At 40.0% G+C, this 17,260-nt stretch overlaps 1 protein-coding gene across 1 annotated transcript; it reads right to left on the minus strand.

The window, feature by feature from the left end:
- Positions 1 to 1,590: 1,590 nt before the first annotated feature.
- Positions 1,591 to 17,025, minus strand: LOC118566823 (junctional adhesion molecule 3B-like). The gene is made up of 9 exons (XM_036150335.1): positions 16,837 to 17,025; positions 8,879 to 8,950; positions 8,646 to 8,759; positions 8,304 to 8,456; positions 6,536 to 6,738; positions 4,479 to 4,578; positions 2,790 to 2,916; positions 2,636 to 2,687; positions 1,591 to 2,526 (listed from the first exon to the last, which is right to left on the minus strand). Exons 1-9 carry the CDS (start codon positions 16,898 to 16,900, stop codon positions 2,491 to 2,493), a joined length of 921 nt encoding a protein of 306 aa, XP_036006228.1. The 5' UTR covers positions 16,901 to 17,025; the 3' UTR covers positions 1,591 to 2,490.
- Between the last annotated feature and the right edge of the window lie 235 nt (positions 17,026 to 17,260).

The raw sequence follows: 17,260 nt of genomic DNA on the forward strand, positions 1-17,260 counted from the left end.
CTGCAAGTCTTTTTAATATGAGTAAAACCTGTTTGACCTAAAACGTTTTCAACTAAAAGTACCATTGCAATATTGAAGATACTAAATTACAGCACTGATTTGGACCCTACAAGTTTCCATTTTGACTGGATTATTTAACTATTTATTGCATTCAATTTGAAACTAAATCATTCATTCATGTTTTATACATTACAGCAGGGGTCAGAGACCTTTTTGAAACTGAGAGCTACTTCATCGGTACTGTGTCACACGAAGGGCTCACCAATAAACATATTTTAAAATGCTCTTTTTTTAAGATATTGTCATTTTTAAATCTATATAAATGCAAGTGTGATTATTAAAGTAGAGCAACAAACTAAAATAACATTTTAAATGCAGCTCAGTGGAGGGCTGTGCTAGTTTTAGAATGGGTTGAGGGCACCACATGTGGTCCTTGGGGGCTACCTGGTGCCCATGGTCACCATGTTGGTAACCCCTGCTTTACAGGCTTTAACCTTTTTTATTATTTTGAAAATGAAGATAGTGTAAATCCATTTGACAAATCACCATTATATATATTTCTCAAGAAGCATATTCTATACACTGCTTATTCCTTACATACAGAAGCACACTCTCAAACACCCACAGGTGCTTTAATCCAGGTGTTTACAGACACACTTCTATGCAGAAAAACCCTAAAATTTGCTTTGGCTGTCACTTTATACATCTCGTATCAATTAATACTGTGTATTTTTCAGTGATGTTCTCAAGGCATCGGTTGTTTGTATCTATAATACTTTATCGGTTGGTTTTGTTGTTATTTTTATATCTTTCCATTTTCCTCTGCACAACAGCCTAAGCTCAATCAGATTGGATAAAAAGGAATTTTCAAGTTGCATCACAGATTCTTAATTGTGTTTGGGTCTGGACTTGAACCACTCCACTTGTTCAGTAATGTTCTCTAATATATCGCTGAGGGCCTTCGCAGAACAGCTCAATTAATACTGAGATTTACTTTCTCACAGGTGGACTCTTATTTACTCATAAGGTGTTTTCTAAAGGCAACTGGTTGCACTGGATCTTGATTAGAGGTATCAAAGCAAAGGGGGTTGAATTTCAATGCACCACGTATTTTTCTTCAACTTCATATTTATATTCCATTTTGTCTTGCTCTAACACAACAGAATACACTAAAGTGTGTGGCTGTAAACGAAAAATTGTGGACCAGGCGTATCGGAAGTTTTGCAATGTACTGTAGAAAGACATGTTTACTAGTGTCAGTCATAACTTTAGTTTCAAACTAATTTCTTTACTGCTATATTGGCTTCTTTCCTGATATGAAACCTCATTATCTAATTTCCCGGAGGATTCCTTCCCTGCAATTAATGTTTTCCCAAAATGACTTTCTCTGCCACATCTAATAAAATCATTCACAAATTGTCACTCATTTACTTGTGCGGTTGAAATGTATTTAATAACAAAATAACACGAAACATTGATGTCAAGTGAACAGCAGACGTTTTTACAACAGTTCCTGAGTTGTTTCACAAAATAAAATTTACACACGCCTGCACAGTCATAACAGACAGACGCAACACTGCAAAAACACACTTAGTAAATACAGTGAAATTTATTTCCAACAAACAGGTTATTTCGGTATTTACAATAAGTTATGGAGTGCAATGCATTAAAATCAAAAGATCAAAAGAGTATGTAAGTACGTATGATACTGAATCACAACTGGACAATATGTCCAATACTCACAAATCCTTTGTAAAGCACAAAAAAAGGTCACTTATACACAGAAACAGCACTCCAAAAAAATAATAATCTAACTTTAACACTGTTATGGTACATGTTGACTTTGCAGCATAGTGTGGTATACAGTTTTCCAATGTGTCGTTTTTATCTGTACTTGCACATATTTGTTAACATTTGTGAACATAATAAAAAAAAAAGGCTGATAAAGTGTGCCTTATGAGTTGGGGTCAGCCTTTTTGCAGTCTGCTACGTTATGCCTGTATATCTACATTATATACAACATTAATTTGTCAGTGAAACAATTGAGGACATGTTTTTTTGATCAAATGTAAAAGAGTTCTCGAAAACAAGTTCGCTCAGTAAAAAGTTGAAAGATCATATAAAAAAGGACTATTCAAAAAAATGGAGAGGGAATGTAGCTTACAGTAACTTGTGATAGCACTGAGGACCAAATATCAAATTTCACAGCTTTGAAATGCTTTTATTGTACGATACAAACATGTTGGAAAATGAACCGAAACACAAAACAAGTAGTTTAACAACAACACATGGGAAGAAAAAGGTGGTGTAAAAATATTTGGTGCCACAAATTTAATGAATACTTTGGCAAGTCAGTTGAGTTAATGTGCATCCGAGAGTAATGTGCCATGTCACACCTTAAACTTCATTAGCTTGAGCATCATTGTTGCTAGGTAACCTTAACTGTGTTCATTTCTGTTTCACTCTGACGGCTTTTCCCCGTGACTGCTGTCAAATGATGAACGAGGACTTGTGGCGGAAATGACCCTGTGAAGAACAGTAAAAAGCAAGAGCAGCAAAGCAAAACATTAATAAACAGCCAGCAGTTATTCATATGATTGTGAATGCTGTTTGTAATTTCTAGATTTCATCTTACCTCATCGGCATCAGCATAGTCAACAGCAGGAGCCTGTGCTGGAGTATTGTAACTAAAATGGGGGAAAAAAAAGAAGAACAAAAACAGAATTAAATAAAAATGCAACATCCATGGTGGATTTTACTGCATATTTGGAGCCGCACAGTGCACTCACTTGTTTCCATTGTAAACGTTTTTGTAACAGCACAAACGTTTCATTAAATAAATTACAAAAATCAAAGTGACAACTGCCATCAATCCACCACAAGACTGGAGGAAAATTCCCAGGACGTCAACATCACCTGCAACAAAACACAGAGAGGAGTGCTGTGAAGTCGATATTCCACAGTTCTTCTGTTTTCATCTTGATCAGCCCTGATGTCAACTGGCCAGTCGGAAAGTCAAACTTTTTTTTTTTTTCCATGCAATGAATGTGTCCTACCTAAGAGTTAGCAGCTCCTATGGACAAAAACACTTTTCAGCGTGGATACTGTTACTGAGTGAAGAAGGCTCACAGTTAGTTGTTCGGAATATCAATAAGGTTTTTCAAAAAAGTTAACCGAAGCACAGCGATGTAGTTGGCTATTTTAAGTGGCGAAGCATTTTCTATGACATGTGACACATTTCTGCAGCTCATCCAGCCTGGGACTGTGGGAGAGAGAGTGACACCTTCAGAAGACACCAGGAAGGCATAACATCTTACAGCAAAGGTGCTTTATTTTATCCCTTTGAGTTTTCAGACTCTATCGGTTGTAAACCTTGCTGAAACTGGAAATGTTTGTAACCTTTAAAGAGATCTCGGAGACCATGGCTGTCAGGATTGGCTAATCCAAAACCTGGGATTCAAAATCAACCCTGAATCTGATTTGTGCATCTCTGGTCACCGTGATTCAGGATATAAAACGCACAAACGTGAGGCTAACAATAGGTATGGCCTGATTTCCTGCCTTTTCATAAGCCCTTTGGTGAAAAAAAAGAATATTCAAATTTTGCTCTAACGGTCAAGCCCACAACCTATTCATATTCTCAGCAGATTTAGATTCAAAATGAAATATGAACATTTGAATATAATACTTTATCTGTTTTTTTAAAAGACTTTATTTAGAAAATGTCACATTGAAAAGTATTTATACCCTTCTCAATAATCAGTGGAAGCTGTCATTGGTGTTACCTTAATGAGTCCAGTGGTATTTTTAAGATTTTTATTTATGTTGATGAGCTCCAGGTCTGAACTCTAACTGGGAGACTCCAACATGTTAGCATTACTTCAAGTCAGAAAAAAAACACGTTGGCAAAATTTAAACATTATTTAAAACCTATATCTGCCAGGGGTGTGAATATTTTTTAATTTTAACGATATGTAGGGCCAAGACCCTTGATACGAAGACATAACATTATAAGTCTTTATAGGTAAGGATTTTGTTCTTAGCTATTCTTTTTTATGTTCTTTTTATCTTTTTGCCCTATTGCTGGAAGAAAATGTTTGTACAAAACTTCCAAGCAACTTTGTAGGTTTTGACCTTGAATAATGCACATTTACACACCTATGACCTGTTGGAAGAGTTTTAGTCAGGCTTCAGAGCTCATCATAGCACCAAAGCAGCTCTGGGGAAAGTCACTAATGATATTCTCATGGCCTGTAGATAATGAACAAAGTGCTTTAAGATGACATGTGTTGTGAATTGGCATTGTATAAATTAACTGAACTGACTTAGATCTGTCACAATACTTTCTTTTCAGAAATGAAGTTACATAAAACTTCCTTTGTCAAACCTACATATTTTATGTATATCTTCCTACTGTTAAACCGCATTCTACTTTCATGTTCAAATGCCATGTGTAAAACTGCAAACATATCACTCACAGACTTCCATCATTTTTGGAGGACACTGTGCGTTTCCAGCGTCATTCTTTGCCTGGCAGTAGTACTCGCCTGCGTCCTCTTTTCTCACCCGTCGGAATTTCTGAGGAGATAAGGGATAAAGCGAGTAAGACAATGGATGGATGGATAATTTTGAAAACCTTCAGTGCACTGGGACACAGTTAGACTGCTAACACCTAAGAACACCCAGCAGAGAAACAGCTACATGACATTCTCTACAAACACAATTGCACACATCGTTACCGCTATCATTCACAAAGCAAAAAGCGTTAAAGTGAAGGTGGCAGTATTTTAAATATGACCTTCTGCCACCAGCTTCATGGAAGTAACGTTAGTAATAAATACATTAGGGTCGATTCAGAGCTTAAACTGATTTGCACCAGCACTGACTGTATAAATTATTCAAAAATCCTTACATGTTGTTTAGAAATAAATGGAAAATGGTTCCTTGAATGTGTCATACTCACAATCTTTGTATTCAGAATATAGAACAAAAACAACAGAATGTGCAAATATCACCATTTACAAAAGACGGTTTATATTTTGTTGCGTTGCAACAGCTGGTCATTGACAATCTAATGCTTTTTGCCCCTGCTTCAATTTATTCTAAATAAATACAAGGGTTCCTACACATTTTCCATTTTAAAATTTTTGAAGAAAAAAACTTCAATTTATCTTTGGGTAGAGTCATCTTTGACGTCTGAATCTAAATGTTTAATGTGATTTGGTTAATTTTTTTTTAACACAAAGATTTGGATTTAGTATCCTTGTGTTCCAAGCTTAAAAAAGCTCCAAAATTTTAATTCAATTCAATTCAATTCAATTTTATTTATATAGCGCCAAATCATGAAACATGTCATCTCAAGTCAAGTTCAATCATATTATACAGATTGGGTCAGATTGTACAGATTGGTCAAAAATGTCCTATATAAGGAAACCAGTTGATTGCATCAAAGTCCCGACAAGCAGCATTCACTCCTGGGGAAGCGTAGAGCCACAGGAAGAGTCATCTGCATTGTACATGGCTTTGCTGCAATCCCTCATACTGAGCAAGCATGAAGCGACAGTGGGAAGAAAAACCACCCATTAACGGGAAGGAAAAACCTCCGGCAGAACCGGGCTCAGTATGAACGGTCATCTGCCTCGACCGACTGGGGTTACAGTTTACTGTTTCGGTGTTGACACGAAAAAAAAAAAAGCAATGGCGATAACATTGCTTTTTGTTTTTTCTATCTTTATGTCTCAGAGTAACATATGGACCAGTTTTTTAGGTGACAGTTACAATGCCTTGAGATAGCTGATGTTGTGATAACTGGTATAATTATTATTAAAAAGGTAATGAACCTGATGAATATATATATATATATATATATATATATATATATATATATATATATATATATATATATATATATATATATATATATATATATATATAGTTAGCTTTTCTCCTAAAAGCAAACATAATGTGTCATTTAATTAAGTCAGATTGGCAGCACTGTACAAACTGACCGAGGCTTTATGTGCAAAACACTCGCTATGCCATAATAAATTAAAGCTGACTGTACAGTAAAATATTTTCAAATGGGCCTGATCACACCTACATTGTTTTTATGGTGCTGACATCTGCTAGATGTCATTTTTTCAATCTTATTACAGTTTATTTATTTATTTTTTGCGAATAATAAACATGGCAGATTTGTTGTGAATGCAACATTATCGTCCTTTCATATGTCAGTGTTTGGTTAAGCTTTCTCACTGGATATCCTTGCACAGAGGGATTATTCCTGCAATTAGTCATTCAATGGTTAAGGTTTTATTCAGATTAAGCTGTTTATGTTACATAATCTGTAACGGATTACGTTTAAGACTAAAGATGTCCACTAAAATAGCCTTCAAAAAACGCTTGTTTCAGGTAATGTAGAACAAAAAAAATCTGTAAATATGTTTCTAGTGATACTTTTCACTCTTTATATGAAATTAAACAAGCAATAAATGTAGCAATAGGTTTTTGTCTCCATGTTTTTGTCTATTTTTACCAAGCTTCCAGTGTCGGGGTTGATGATGTAGGAGACGTTGACGAATCTCTGGCTGGCTTTTGGATCTTGAGGAAGCTCCTCGTTGTTGTGGAACCAGCGGTACTGGGGAGCAGGAAAGCCCTCGTTCTCCAGGCATCGCAGCTCTGTGGACGTTCCCACTGTGACAGACTCCGGTACGCTGCACCGCGGTACGACCGGTTTCACTGCACACAAGCCAAAGCTCCCATCAGTACAACGGCTTTGGACTTTTCTATCTATCACATGGTGAAAATAAACGTGGCATGTGACAACCGAAGCTTATAAACTGATAACAGAAGAAAAGTGATTTTACAAGAGATACACAGATCAGTCCTTTTTTTGGCAGGTCTCCAATCTTTGTTTTTTGTAAAGCTGTGATGTTTCAATAGCAAGCTTAGCAGATTCCAGCTTCTCTTTAAGAACTTTAACATAAGAAGATATAAAACCATTTAAAAATATTTGTCCAACCCCTCAGCAGAGACAACATAACACCATATGTGAAAGAATAGATGCTGCAAAACAGTGTTTTATTAAAGTAGATACAACAAAGGACTTAACAAATAGTCTTATGTTAGCTATCAGTGGGTTTATAGTGCAGCGACCATTCCAAAAATGGCAATCTCTGTCTGTACATTAAAGAAAAGATCTTTAACTCAGAGATTTCCAAAAGGTTGTCAATATTTCCAAATCTAAATGCCAAACAGAGCTTGAAAACTCCAAAGGATAAACCATTTACTTTCCTGTAATATGTTTACCCTTTCTGTTATCTGCGAAATCTCTCACTCTCTCTCACTTTCTCACAGCCTGAACGAACTGCAGATATGCTGCAGATAACCCAGTTTCCTCTTATATAGCCTCTCACATCTCTGGGCTTCTTTTGAAATGTTTCAGAGGAAGCACAGACGTCTGACTCAGACTGGAAATAGGTTTGATTCTCTTTTTCCTCATTAACAGCGTCCAAAGGGAAAGTGTCTCAGCCAGCTGCACTTCAGTGACGGAAAAACATCAGGTTTCTGACACCAGGACCTTTTAACCCCGAAATACATTCATTCCAGTCACCTGTTGATTTATAGACTTAATTTCTAGTTGGGCTTCAATGTAAAAATGTATTAAACTTTACTAGGACTGACATTTATCATCAACCATTATGGTTGTGGTATTAGGTGTGTTTTTTGACGGACGTTGTTTGAGTAAGCGAGCTGAAAAGTCTACACGTGTCTGAACGTGCAGTCTTTGATTTGTGTCTGCTACGATCAGCCAGGGCCGCCGATGCTCTTTCTTTTGGTTGTCTCTGTGCCAGTCAGAGTCTAAATACGGCTAAATATGTGGCTGAAATTGCCTGCCTCTGGTGGTGGGTCAGAGAGTGCTACTGCTAAGGAATGCAAAGTTTCACAGTGACTTTTATAAAACTCACCAGCAGTTCAGTGAACCTTGATATCGCAGTCAAAGTGTTCCTTATTGTTAGTAGTGATTATCAACAAAAGAAAAATGCTGAAAGAACTCCATAAGCTGTCTGTTACCCCCCACCAAATCAGACTAGAAGACAGAAAACATGTTGGTAGTATTGCAAAACTAAGTCCCAGTAGTCCATTAGCTCATCTTGCAAGCAACTCCCATATGCAAGGGCGTACTTAGAACACAAAAATGGATTCTTTGATTTAACTGTATAGTAATTTGCTCTTAAAATACATTTAATATAGCAGATTTCAACCCCCCCGCAGTAGGTTTGCACTACATTTGCTCCCCATACCTCTAACTGCGAGACTAATAAGTATCTCATCAAAGTCCCTTTGATCTTCGATGGCGGCCACTTCGCAGCGGTACTCTGCCGTGTCTGCTCGAGAAGTGTTGAAGATCAGAATGTTGGCTGGCTCTCTGAGCTGAGCTCTGTTCTCCAGGTCCCCTTTTAGAGAGAGAGAAGAAAAGACTTTACAGTTCCTCATTGAAATACACTGCGTGACTTCACGCTTCAAAAACAGAGCTCTTTAAAAAGGCCCCGTTCTTTCCTTCGGCTCGGCTCGGGAGTTCTGACGCCTCGCTTTGAAATTTTTGTGAGGGTTTACCCCAAAAGTAGACTCTCCGAGAGGTTTACCTGATATCTTGTTCTGAAAGTACACGTAACTGGGAACACCGTTTTTGATCTTCTTCCACTCTATCCTGGGGTTGTTTGTCGAAATGGACTCTATCAAACAGGTCAGTTCAATGGCTGAGGAGAAAACACACGAGAGAAAGGGAGGGAGGGAGAGACAGACAGCCCAGATCAGAGGAATAAAAGGTACTTTAGGGGGGAAAAATAAAGGTTAGGTTTCTTCTCCTGCAACTTACGCTCAAACTCATTTGCCCAAACGATCTTGTCTGTGGTTCGGAGGATTACACCAAGTGATGATGGAATGGAGCCTGTGAAGAAAGAAAAAAAAACAAGCAAAACAAACAGAAAGAAACAACATGATAAAAGCTGAGTAACCCCTCAGAGCAAAAAAGGCAGCATTTTCATCAGGAGACATTATTAATCAGGCCCGTTGCCTAATAACCAGTGGATTAGACAGATAAACCAGGAGAGCCGGGGAGCCTTGGGATCTGATTCAGTGTGAAAACGTCTCATTAATTACTTCCTATTTATATATTTAAGGAGACTAATGCCTCAGGCCAAAGCACTTGAGTTCTACAACTTAATGAGTACGTGGACCACACAGAAAAGGCTTTTGGATTCAACTTGTAGCTGGAATATCTTGACTTTATCACTAATTTGATTATTCCTTAACGCAGAATAAGTTAATTACTGGAAAGCGGATCACCCGTGATGCGAGAAACCTAAATAATCAACAACTGTCACAAAATGAATTCATTTGTCACGGCAGTGAGTCGGATCTTTTATGTTTCGGCTCAATTCGAGCAGAACAGACCCGCAGAGTTTCGGGTTGTTTCACAGGTTTTTGCCCACAGATTGAGGAGAACGCCACAGCAGAATAATGCCGTGCATCTGGCGCAAGTCGCATTTTAAAAGGGGACTACGGTCTTTGTGCTGAGTGCTGCAGCTCAGCCGGGCCCGGAAACTAAGTGACAGAGCTTTCTTTAGGCTTTATTTATTTATAAGATGCACAGAAACAAAAATCAGCTGGTAACTGGCCTCGTCCGATTTTCAGCTCTACTCGAAAACAAACAAACAAAAATACAACCGTTTCCTGTTCAATGGACCCACCATACCAAATACCTAGAACAAACCCAAGTCTCAGGTCTCAGATGCCGTAACTGAATGAAGACTGAAGAGGTGGCTAGTTTCCGCAGGAAGCGCAGAGATATAAGATGCTTCTAAAATGTCAGGTTCATTCAGTCTACTTGAGAGCAAAGGCAGATGGATAACAGGAAGGCTGAACAGGAGGACAGCAAAGGTGCTCTCTTTTGTCCTTTTGAGGTTTTAACCGCTACCTTGAACCGATCAAGCCGGACTTGGAGGTCAGGAAAGGATCTTCATTCTCTAAAGGGAATGCCACAACCAGTGATGTTTAAAGTCAGTAAACCTAACCGCACCAGTTTCTCATTTAGGATGCTAAAGATAACCTAAAATGTCAATTTAAAAGAGTTTGAGAGCTGTTCTTACATGTTTTTGATGCGTTGTCTTTAAACCGGGTATCGATCTCGGCCCATAAAAACAAACTGTAGGTCAGAAATCGGTCATGAGATTCTGATCAGGGCATCTATACTGACAAAGGATTATCTTGTTATGGTTAAAGTTTATACTAGTAATGTAAGTTCTATGTGATCCGATGCAAATACACGAAAACTGTCAACATGTTACCAACAGATCTGGTCATGTTTCCTCCTGGGGGGGAGAGGGGGGGGTGCTGCTCTGGATGTCTCACTAAAATGCTTTTGTTAGAATGTCATTAGTTTTAGCATTACTTTCCAACAACTCACAAATGTCTGGATGAGAATATGTAGATGAAGAAAACCTGGAATTGATCAACAATTACTGACTTCATTAGAACAGAGCTCCTACTTCTTTTGCATAACAAAAAAATCATATCTTCATCATAAATTTAATGCACATTTATTGTCTGTATATTAGTTTAGTGGAAGAACCAAACAGATTTTTTTTTTAAACACAAGCGCCCCCTCCCAATTCATTTATGTGTTTATATAAAAAAAAAAACATATGCTTTCATGCATAAATGGGGGTAGTCTTGTAATCCCTTCATTTTCTGTCGGACTTAACACTAATACATCTACAAAGGGAACCACAGAACATTTTTTATTTGTATTTCAGGGTTTATAATCCCCAAAAATCCAATTATTATCTAGTCAAAGTTAGACGTCAGGGAAAATTGCAAATCGCTCGCCTGATCGGTACCGCCGCAAAAGATTTTCAACAAACGTATTCTGGAGTAAAGTAACCATGTGTTCCCTTTTGGACCATAATTAATCGACCATCTAGATTTCCCTCTGGCGCAACCAGAACACGTGATATTAACTTAATTTTAGGTTCACTGATTGAATTAACTGCTCAGAGCTATTTGTGTTATTTTATAAATGTCAGACCGTAATGGCAAGTGGCGTAATTCACAGGTTCCATCCAAACTGGGCCAGAAATAAAAATGCCAGTTTAATTGGAAGACAGCGAAATTTGAGGGTAAGGGAGGGCATAGAGCAACAACAAATTAAGAAAATCTTAAGATTGCTATTTGGCGTGTCTGTGTTCAGCGTGACAGATAATCAGTGTTATTCTGCCACTGGTACCCTGCACTCGACCTTTTTTTTTTTTTTTTCATCCGAGCCACATTTAAATGCAGTAATTGCCGGGTAGACATGCAAATAATAGCTCCCACGCTGAGTAATGAAGGCGTTCCTGCTCGCAGCGGGGGCCGAACAAGGGGGATTGTAAATGAGGGCAGAAGTAAGACAATAATAATCAGCCGAGCAGCTCCTGAATGCAACCAGACATGCCTGTTTGCCCGAGGCACCATGCACTCGGAGGTATTTATTCAACACATCCTTGTTAGCAGATGAGTGACCCTGAGATGTGCTGCACGGTACAACAGAGGGGATGGCTGTTGCTTAGTCAGAGGAGGAAGAAACGCGGGGTCCCGCCAAAGTATCCGGTCGTATAAACACGGCCGAGGACACTGATGAGATTTGACTCCCAGGTCTCTGCTTCCGTCTCTGCTGCTGACTTTCCCACTCTGTGCATCAGGATCTATTTTTACTGCCGCTGTGACTGGACATCCTGTGAAACACGAGGAGAATCCATTCGACAAACGCTTCCTCCGCACATCCCCGTGCAGCCCTTTGAGCTGCTGTCGCGGCGCTCCTCCTGCAGCTGCAGACACCGCGGAGCACAACTGGACGCGTTTTTGGAGGAGCAAAAGCCTTGGCCAAAGTTTTCACACCGCTCTAAACCATTTCCCGTGCTGACGCATTTCATCCAGCCGTCCAATTTATTGTTTATCCGTGATGTCGAAAAGGAAAGGGGATGGCACAGCTGGAAACTTACCAAGACATGGTCATCCACCTTTACTAGCCAAAGTGTCCCGCTGGTGTCGCTGCTACTAAATACAATTTTCCCTGACCCCTAGAATTGCCATTTTCCCTGTAAAAAAACTCATAATAAAAGTTTTTTATCTGTCGTGGCAATTGTTCATTCCAGTGAAATGTGTCTTCTGCATTTTACCCATCCCTTAGGGAGCAGTGGGAAGCCTTTTACAGCAATCTGGGGCTGAGGGTCTTACGCAGGGACCCATAGTGGCCGCCTGCAGGAATCGAACTGGGTCCTTGCAGCCTTCTCAGAACGCGAGCGTGCCGCTCTAACCACAAGGCTCCTCACCTTTTATGGTTAAAACCTGCATTTTATTTCCTATCGTCGCGTTTTAGAACAAAGCAAACACAAAATGCTTAGAATTAACAGAATGAATACATCTTTATTAAATGTAACAATCCATATCTATGGAAAATAGAAATAAAGTCACGTAGCTTGTGATTTAATTAAGAAAAATACTTCTGTGTTACATTATTGTCATTTAGTTGCGTAAGCTACTTGCCAACACTGTGCGAAAACACAGAAAAACAGGTAAAGCTGCGGCTTTTATTGCCTTTATATCTAAAACCCTGCTCTGTTTGTCAATGTTAGTAAGAGTCGCCGCAGAGGCATGAAGAGCCACAGGTTGCACGGCCCTGACCTGAACCGAAAGGGCTACGCAAGGACAGCAATAACCAGAGAGGCACCAAGGACATCCATGGTAACTCTGGAGGAGCTGCACAGACCTACAGGTCGGGTAGGAGAATCCATCAACAGGGATAAAATTAGATACGCAACTTTAGAAACCTGGCCGGTATGGAAGAGTGACAAGAAGAAAGCCATCGGTAAAAAAACAAAAACAAAACATAAACAGTCCCTTTTTTTAAGTTTACAGGACGCCACGTGGAGGACAGCACAGATACGGAGGAAGGTGTCCTTGTCATGAGAGTAAGAACTGAACCTTTAGGCCTACGCACAAGACTTTATGTGGGGACGGAAAGCTGGAAGGTGAGACGGAGATGAACCCTGGGTAATCCCGAGGAAAAACCTGTCAGAGGGTGGAAAAGACCGAGGCTGGGGCGGAGGTTCGCCTTCAGGCAGGACTACGACGTCCAACCGGAGCTCTACCCACAGCGAAAGCTGATTCTGCAAAGTGTTGAGTCAGACGGGGTGAATACAAATCACATTTTCAGTGTTTTTTTACGGGGGTTTTACAGCATACAGGACTGGGTCGGGACATGAAATTAGATAACCTAAAAAAAAAAAAACACACAAAAGCCTTCCCAGTCACGCGGGTTGCGACATGGCTGTGTGTGACGACTCATTGTAAGTTAACAGAAAACATCTAGTGAGCAGATTTGAAGCGAACATCTGTTTTGATAAGTACTTTGGCAAAAAGGTCACTCCCCTCACGTCCATTTAGCAAAACAAAAAAAGACCTTCCTTAATTGGATCACGCAATAACTAGATTTGTGACTGGGGGGGTTACACCGGGGCAAAACGTATAAAGAAGGGAACTACTTCCATAAAATTAACATCGCTGGAGGTTTTTAGGCCGTGGGAAAGACTCAATTAACGGGCCAGGGCGTAGCTAATTACCAATGCTTATAATAAAAGCATCTAAACAAATATGCTTTGTCCCCCGGTGACACAATCTGGGCTAAAGAGAAGGCGGCATTTCTGGTTCAGGGAAATAATCTCGGTGTTCGCCGAAAAAGCGAAGGCAGCCTCGTTTTTAATCCCTCTCTTATTGTGAGAGGCGAAAAAAAACGAAATGGGTTGTGTAGCCTGTTTCGGAGGCAGCCCTGCTTTTAAATAGCCAACTTCTGCAATCCTCTTATGTCTGGAAAAACAACCAGCCGCGCGTCCCCATCCTCGCAAACCAAAGTTGTTGATCCTGTGCCGCTATAAAAAGCCTATTCCCAGGCATTCCAGTGCTGTCGCTGCAAAACGTGCTGAAAGGCCCCGCGCTGGAGCCGGGACCACTGGGAACCACGGCATACTGGACTGACTGCGTAGCAAAAAACAAAACAAAAAAAGTCCTCCCAGTAGATTACACACAGACAGTCCAGTTGTTATTTAGTACCGGAGGGATGCGTGTGATAGGGGCAGAGGATACTGTGCTTCGCCCTTGTCTTGGTCTCCTTAAATCAGGGGAGTGAAGAAGGAGCAGAGGAGCTACACTGCAAAAATGGAACTAAAAATAAGTAAAATCTTCGTAAAATGAGTGTATCTGTCCTTGATTTGAGCAGATGATCTGCCAATAGAATAAGATTTTTACACTTAAAATAGGAACAATTCATCTCCATCATCTTACTTCAAGTGCAGGATGTCCAATTATCTTATTTTAGGGGTCAAATTACTCATTCCACTGGCAGATAATTGTATTTACCTGCTCAAATCAAGGACAAAAACACAAGTTTTAAGAACATTTTACTTATTTTAGGTCCGTTTGTGCAGTGTATAAAACCGAGCCGCAGTTTTCTCGACCTCCTCAGCTCCTCAGGAGACACAGAGAACAACCAATGACTAATATATATTAAGTTTCGATACCAAATGACCTAAGAGGTGAAATATGACAAGTTTCACGCTTTGGAAACTCAACTTGAACTGATTTGATGGAGTCCAGGTTCTGTTAATAAAAAACTTTCATCTATAATGTAAGTGAATTTCACTTAATTAAACGTTCAAATCAATTACTTTGAATTTAATCAGATTATTTAAAGGCAAACAAAAAATTAATCAGTGGTTTGTGGTGGCTAATTGGCTTTTTCTTTTGTTTTTTTGTGTGTTTGCAGATTAGTAAAAAAAATAAACATGGTGGGTCTGGTTGCCTTGCAGTGTCCGTGGCAGATTTCCTCTGAAAAACAATTATCTAATTAATGGCACAGCAGCAAATTGGATAAGGCTACGACAATTACAAGAGGCAAAGGTTACCAAGGACAGATAAGAAAAGAAAGGAGTGACAAAGAAAACAAAAATAAGAGTAGTTTAAATACATTTATAGCTGTTTAAATGGAATATATCTGCTTGTCTTAACTTGCGCATTTGAAATCTTGATACCAAAACGCAATATAACGGGGGAAAAAATAAAAATTCAATAAGGACGACTATGATTGTTTGAAGGTGGGTAAACTGAACCACCTACCTCCCCTTCATTAAAATTAGAACAACAAGAAAGCCGGAGCATCACTTACGCTTCATTTCACCAAAAGAATTGGGCTTTATGTGCCACTGCTGCGCCTCAAGGATGAATTAAACAATGCTCTTCTCCTAATTCATTATTCAGGGCCTAAAAATGTGAGGTTAGACGGTATACCGTCAACTCGGGTCTGAGAGCATGAATTTTCATCGTTCCTCCTGCTGCTGCGTTGAGCTGTGTACCTCCCGACATCGATCACAGGTCATTGCGGGCTTTTAGAATCTGTGTCGACTTTTCAATCTGTGTCGATGCACAAATATTGAACTCTGGCAAACATTCAGTGGAAAAAAAGAAAAAATGTTGACTCTTTTTCAGGAGATTTTTACTGACGCTAAAACTGATACATCCCCCTAACCTTCAGCACTGGTCTCCTGAAAAAAGTGTGTTTTTACACAATTTACAGACTTCAGACCTTTCCTGGCAAAGTTTTCTTGCCAAAGTTTCATTCTTTCTTTCCATGAGGACAAAACAAATTGCCTGTGAGTTATTTAATAGAGGTGGTAACTTTGAATCTAATCCAGTAATAATGATATTGTGGGAAGGAATTACAATGAAATCCCCATTTACTGTTAATTGATTTTCCTGAAACTTAAAAAAAAATGGTATCAAAGTGCAGGTGGACACATTTATAGACTGAAAATGTTGGACGCTTTTAGTTTGGATGCATTTAATAGACGATGGGAAATAAAATATTATTATTATTTAGGGTTTAAACAGCCGATCAGAGCTGATTAGGGGAAAACAGGCTGACTGATCATGTTGCAGATGCAGACATTTAAGCACAGCTACACGCTCAAACGGGTTAACGTGATAAGAGTCACTAGTTATGAGCATAATAAAAACATTTGGGCCAAAATCTAATTTCTTGCCAACTTTGGAGACACGCAAACTCTCCAGCTATGAAGAAGAAAGCAAATGAAACACATCACGTCGTTCCACGCCCGCTGTAATATAATCACTCACTAATAATACCTAACTCGTCATGAGAAGCGCTTTGCAAATATTAGACTGACTCAAGCCAGGGGACTTGGGTTCTTGGTGTTACTTGGAGCGATTTAAGGGGACATGCAGGACATTTCTGCGTGCTTTCTCTGCAGGCCCCTGGGATTTCAAACGCCCACAGGTCACCGCCATGTGGATGTCCCGTTGCTTCAAACCAAACATTTGCTCTTATTCTGGAAATTTCCTCAGAGACATCTGCTAAAGAAAGGCAAACACAGATGCTCCCATGCCCCTACTGTACAACAATGCAAATTTATTTCTCCCCCTCCTGCACTCTGTGCTGCATCGTTGACAAGCGGCAGGACGTGTTGGAATCCAGTTATTAGCCCGACTTCACGGCTGCTTTTAGTGACAAAATGTCTTGACTGCTCCCGAGACTGCAACACAAATCCTGTGAGCTCTCCTGACATTCCCCAGCCTGTTCGCGTCAAGCTAGCCCTCTGGTTAGCGGAAAGAAGAGCTCCGTCCTCCGGTTCAGATTTTTTTTTTTTTTTTTTTTACTAACCGAACCCTGACCTCGCTAAGTACGCCGTCGTAACGGCGTCCAGCGGACAGGGACGAACGACTCACCTAGGCTGGTGCACAGGACGAGGCAGGCAACGAGTCTCGTCATCGCCATCTTGCAGCGTTTCATTCAGGGACCGCCGTACAGCTGCACACGCTCAGCACCTCTGAGAGGTATGAGGATGGTCTCCGAACAGGCTGCTGGATGTTGCCATCGAAGAGTTTCCATAGCTACAAGCGTGGACCGTGTGTGTGTGCGCGCGGTGCCCTGAGCGTTGCCTCACAGGCGGTGGGCGGAGCCAAACAAGACCTCCTCGTTCTCACGCACGCACACACACACACAAACACGCACGCACACGCACGCACACGCACAGGCGCACGCACACACAAAGCACTCTGAGCACATGCTGTCGTGGGAAAAGGGTGACCCGCACCCTCTAGTGGTTATGTGGGGGAAAAAAATTCAAAATATTTTTTGTTTATCTTTATT

Source organism: Fundulus heteroclitus, chromosome 18 (assembly GCF_011125445.2).
Source record: "Fundulus heteroclitus isolate FHET01 chromosome 18, MU-UCD_Fhet_4.1, whole genome shotgun sequence".
NCBI classification, from domain to species: domain Eukaryota; kingdom Metazoa; phylum Chordata; class Actinopteri; order Cyprinodontiformes; family Fundulidae; genus Fundulus; species Fundulus heteroclitus.

What these genes read in the sequence shown, in the direction of transcription:
- LOC118566823 (XM_036150335.1), bottom strand. Translation starts at nt 16,900, where the DNA reads ATGAAACGCTGCAAGATGGCGATGACGAGACTCGTTGCCTGCCTCGTC. An exon ending in TTGGGCAAATGAGTTTGAGC is followed by an intron (nt 8,760 to 8,878) that starts GTAAGTTGCAGG and finishes TTTTCTCCTCAG; the next exon opens with CCATTGAACTGACCTGTTTG. An exon ending in TATTAGTCTCGCAGTTAGAG is followed by an intron (nt 6,739 to 8,303) that starts GTATGGGGAGCA and finishes GCTTGTGTGCAG; the next exon opens with TGAAACCGGTCGTACCGCGG.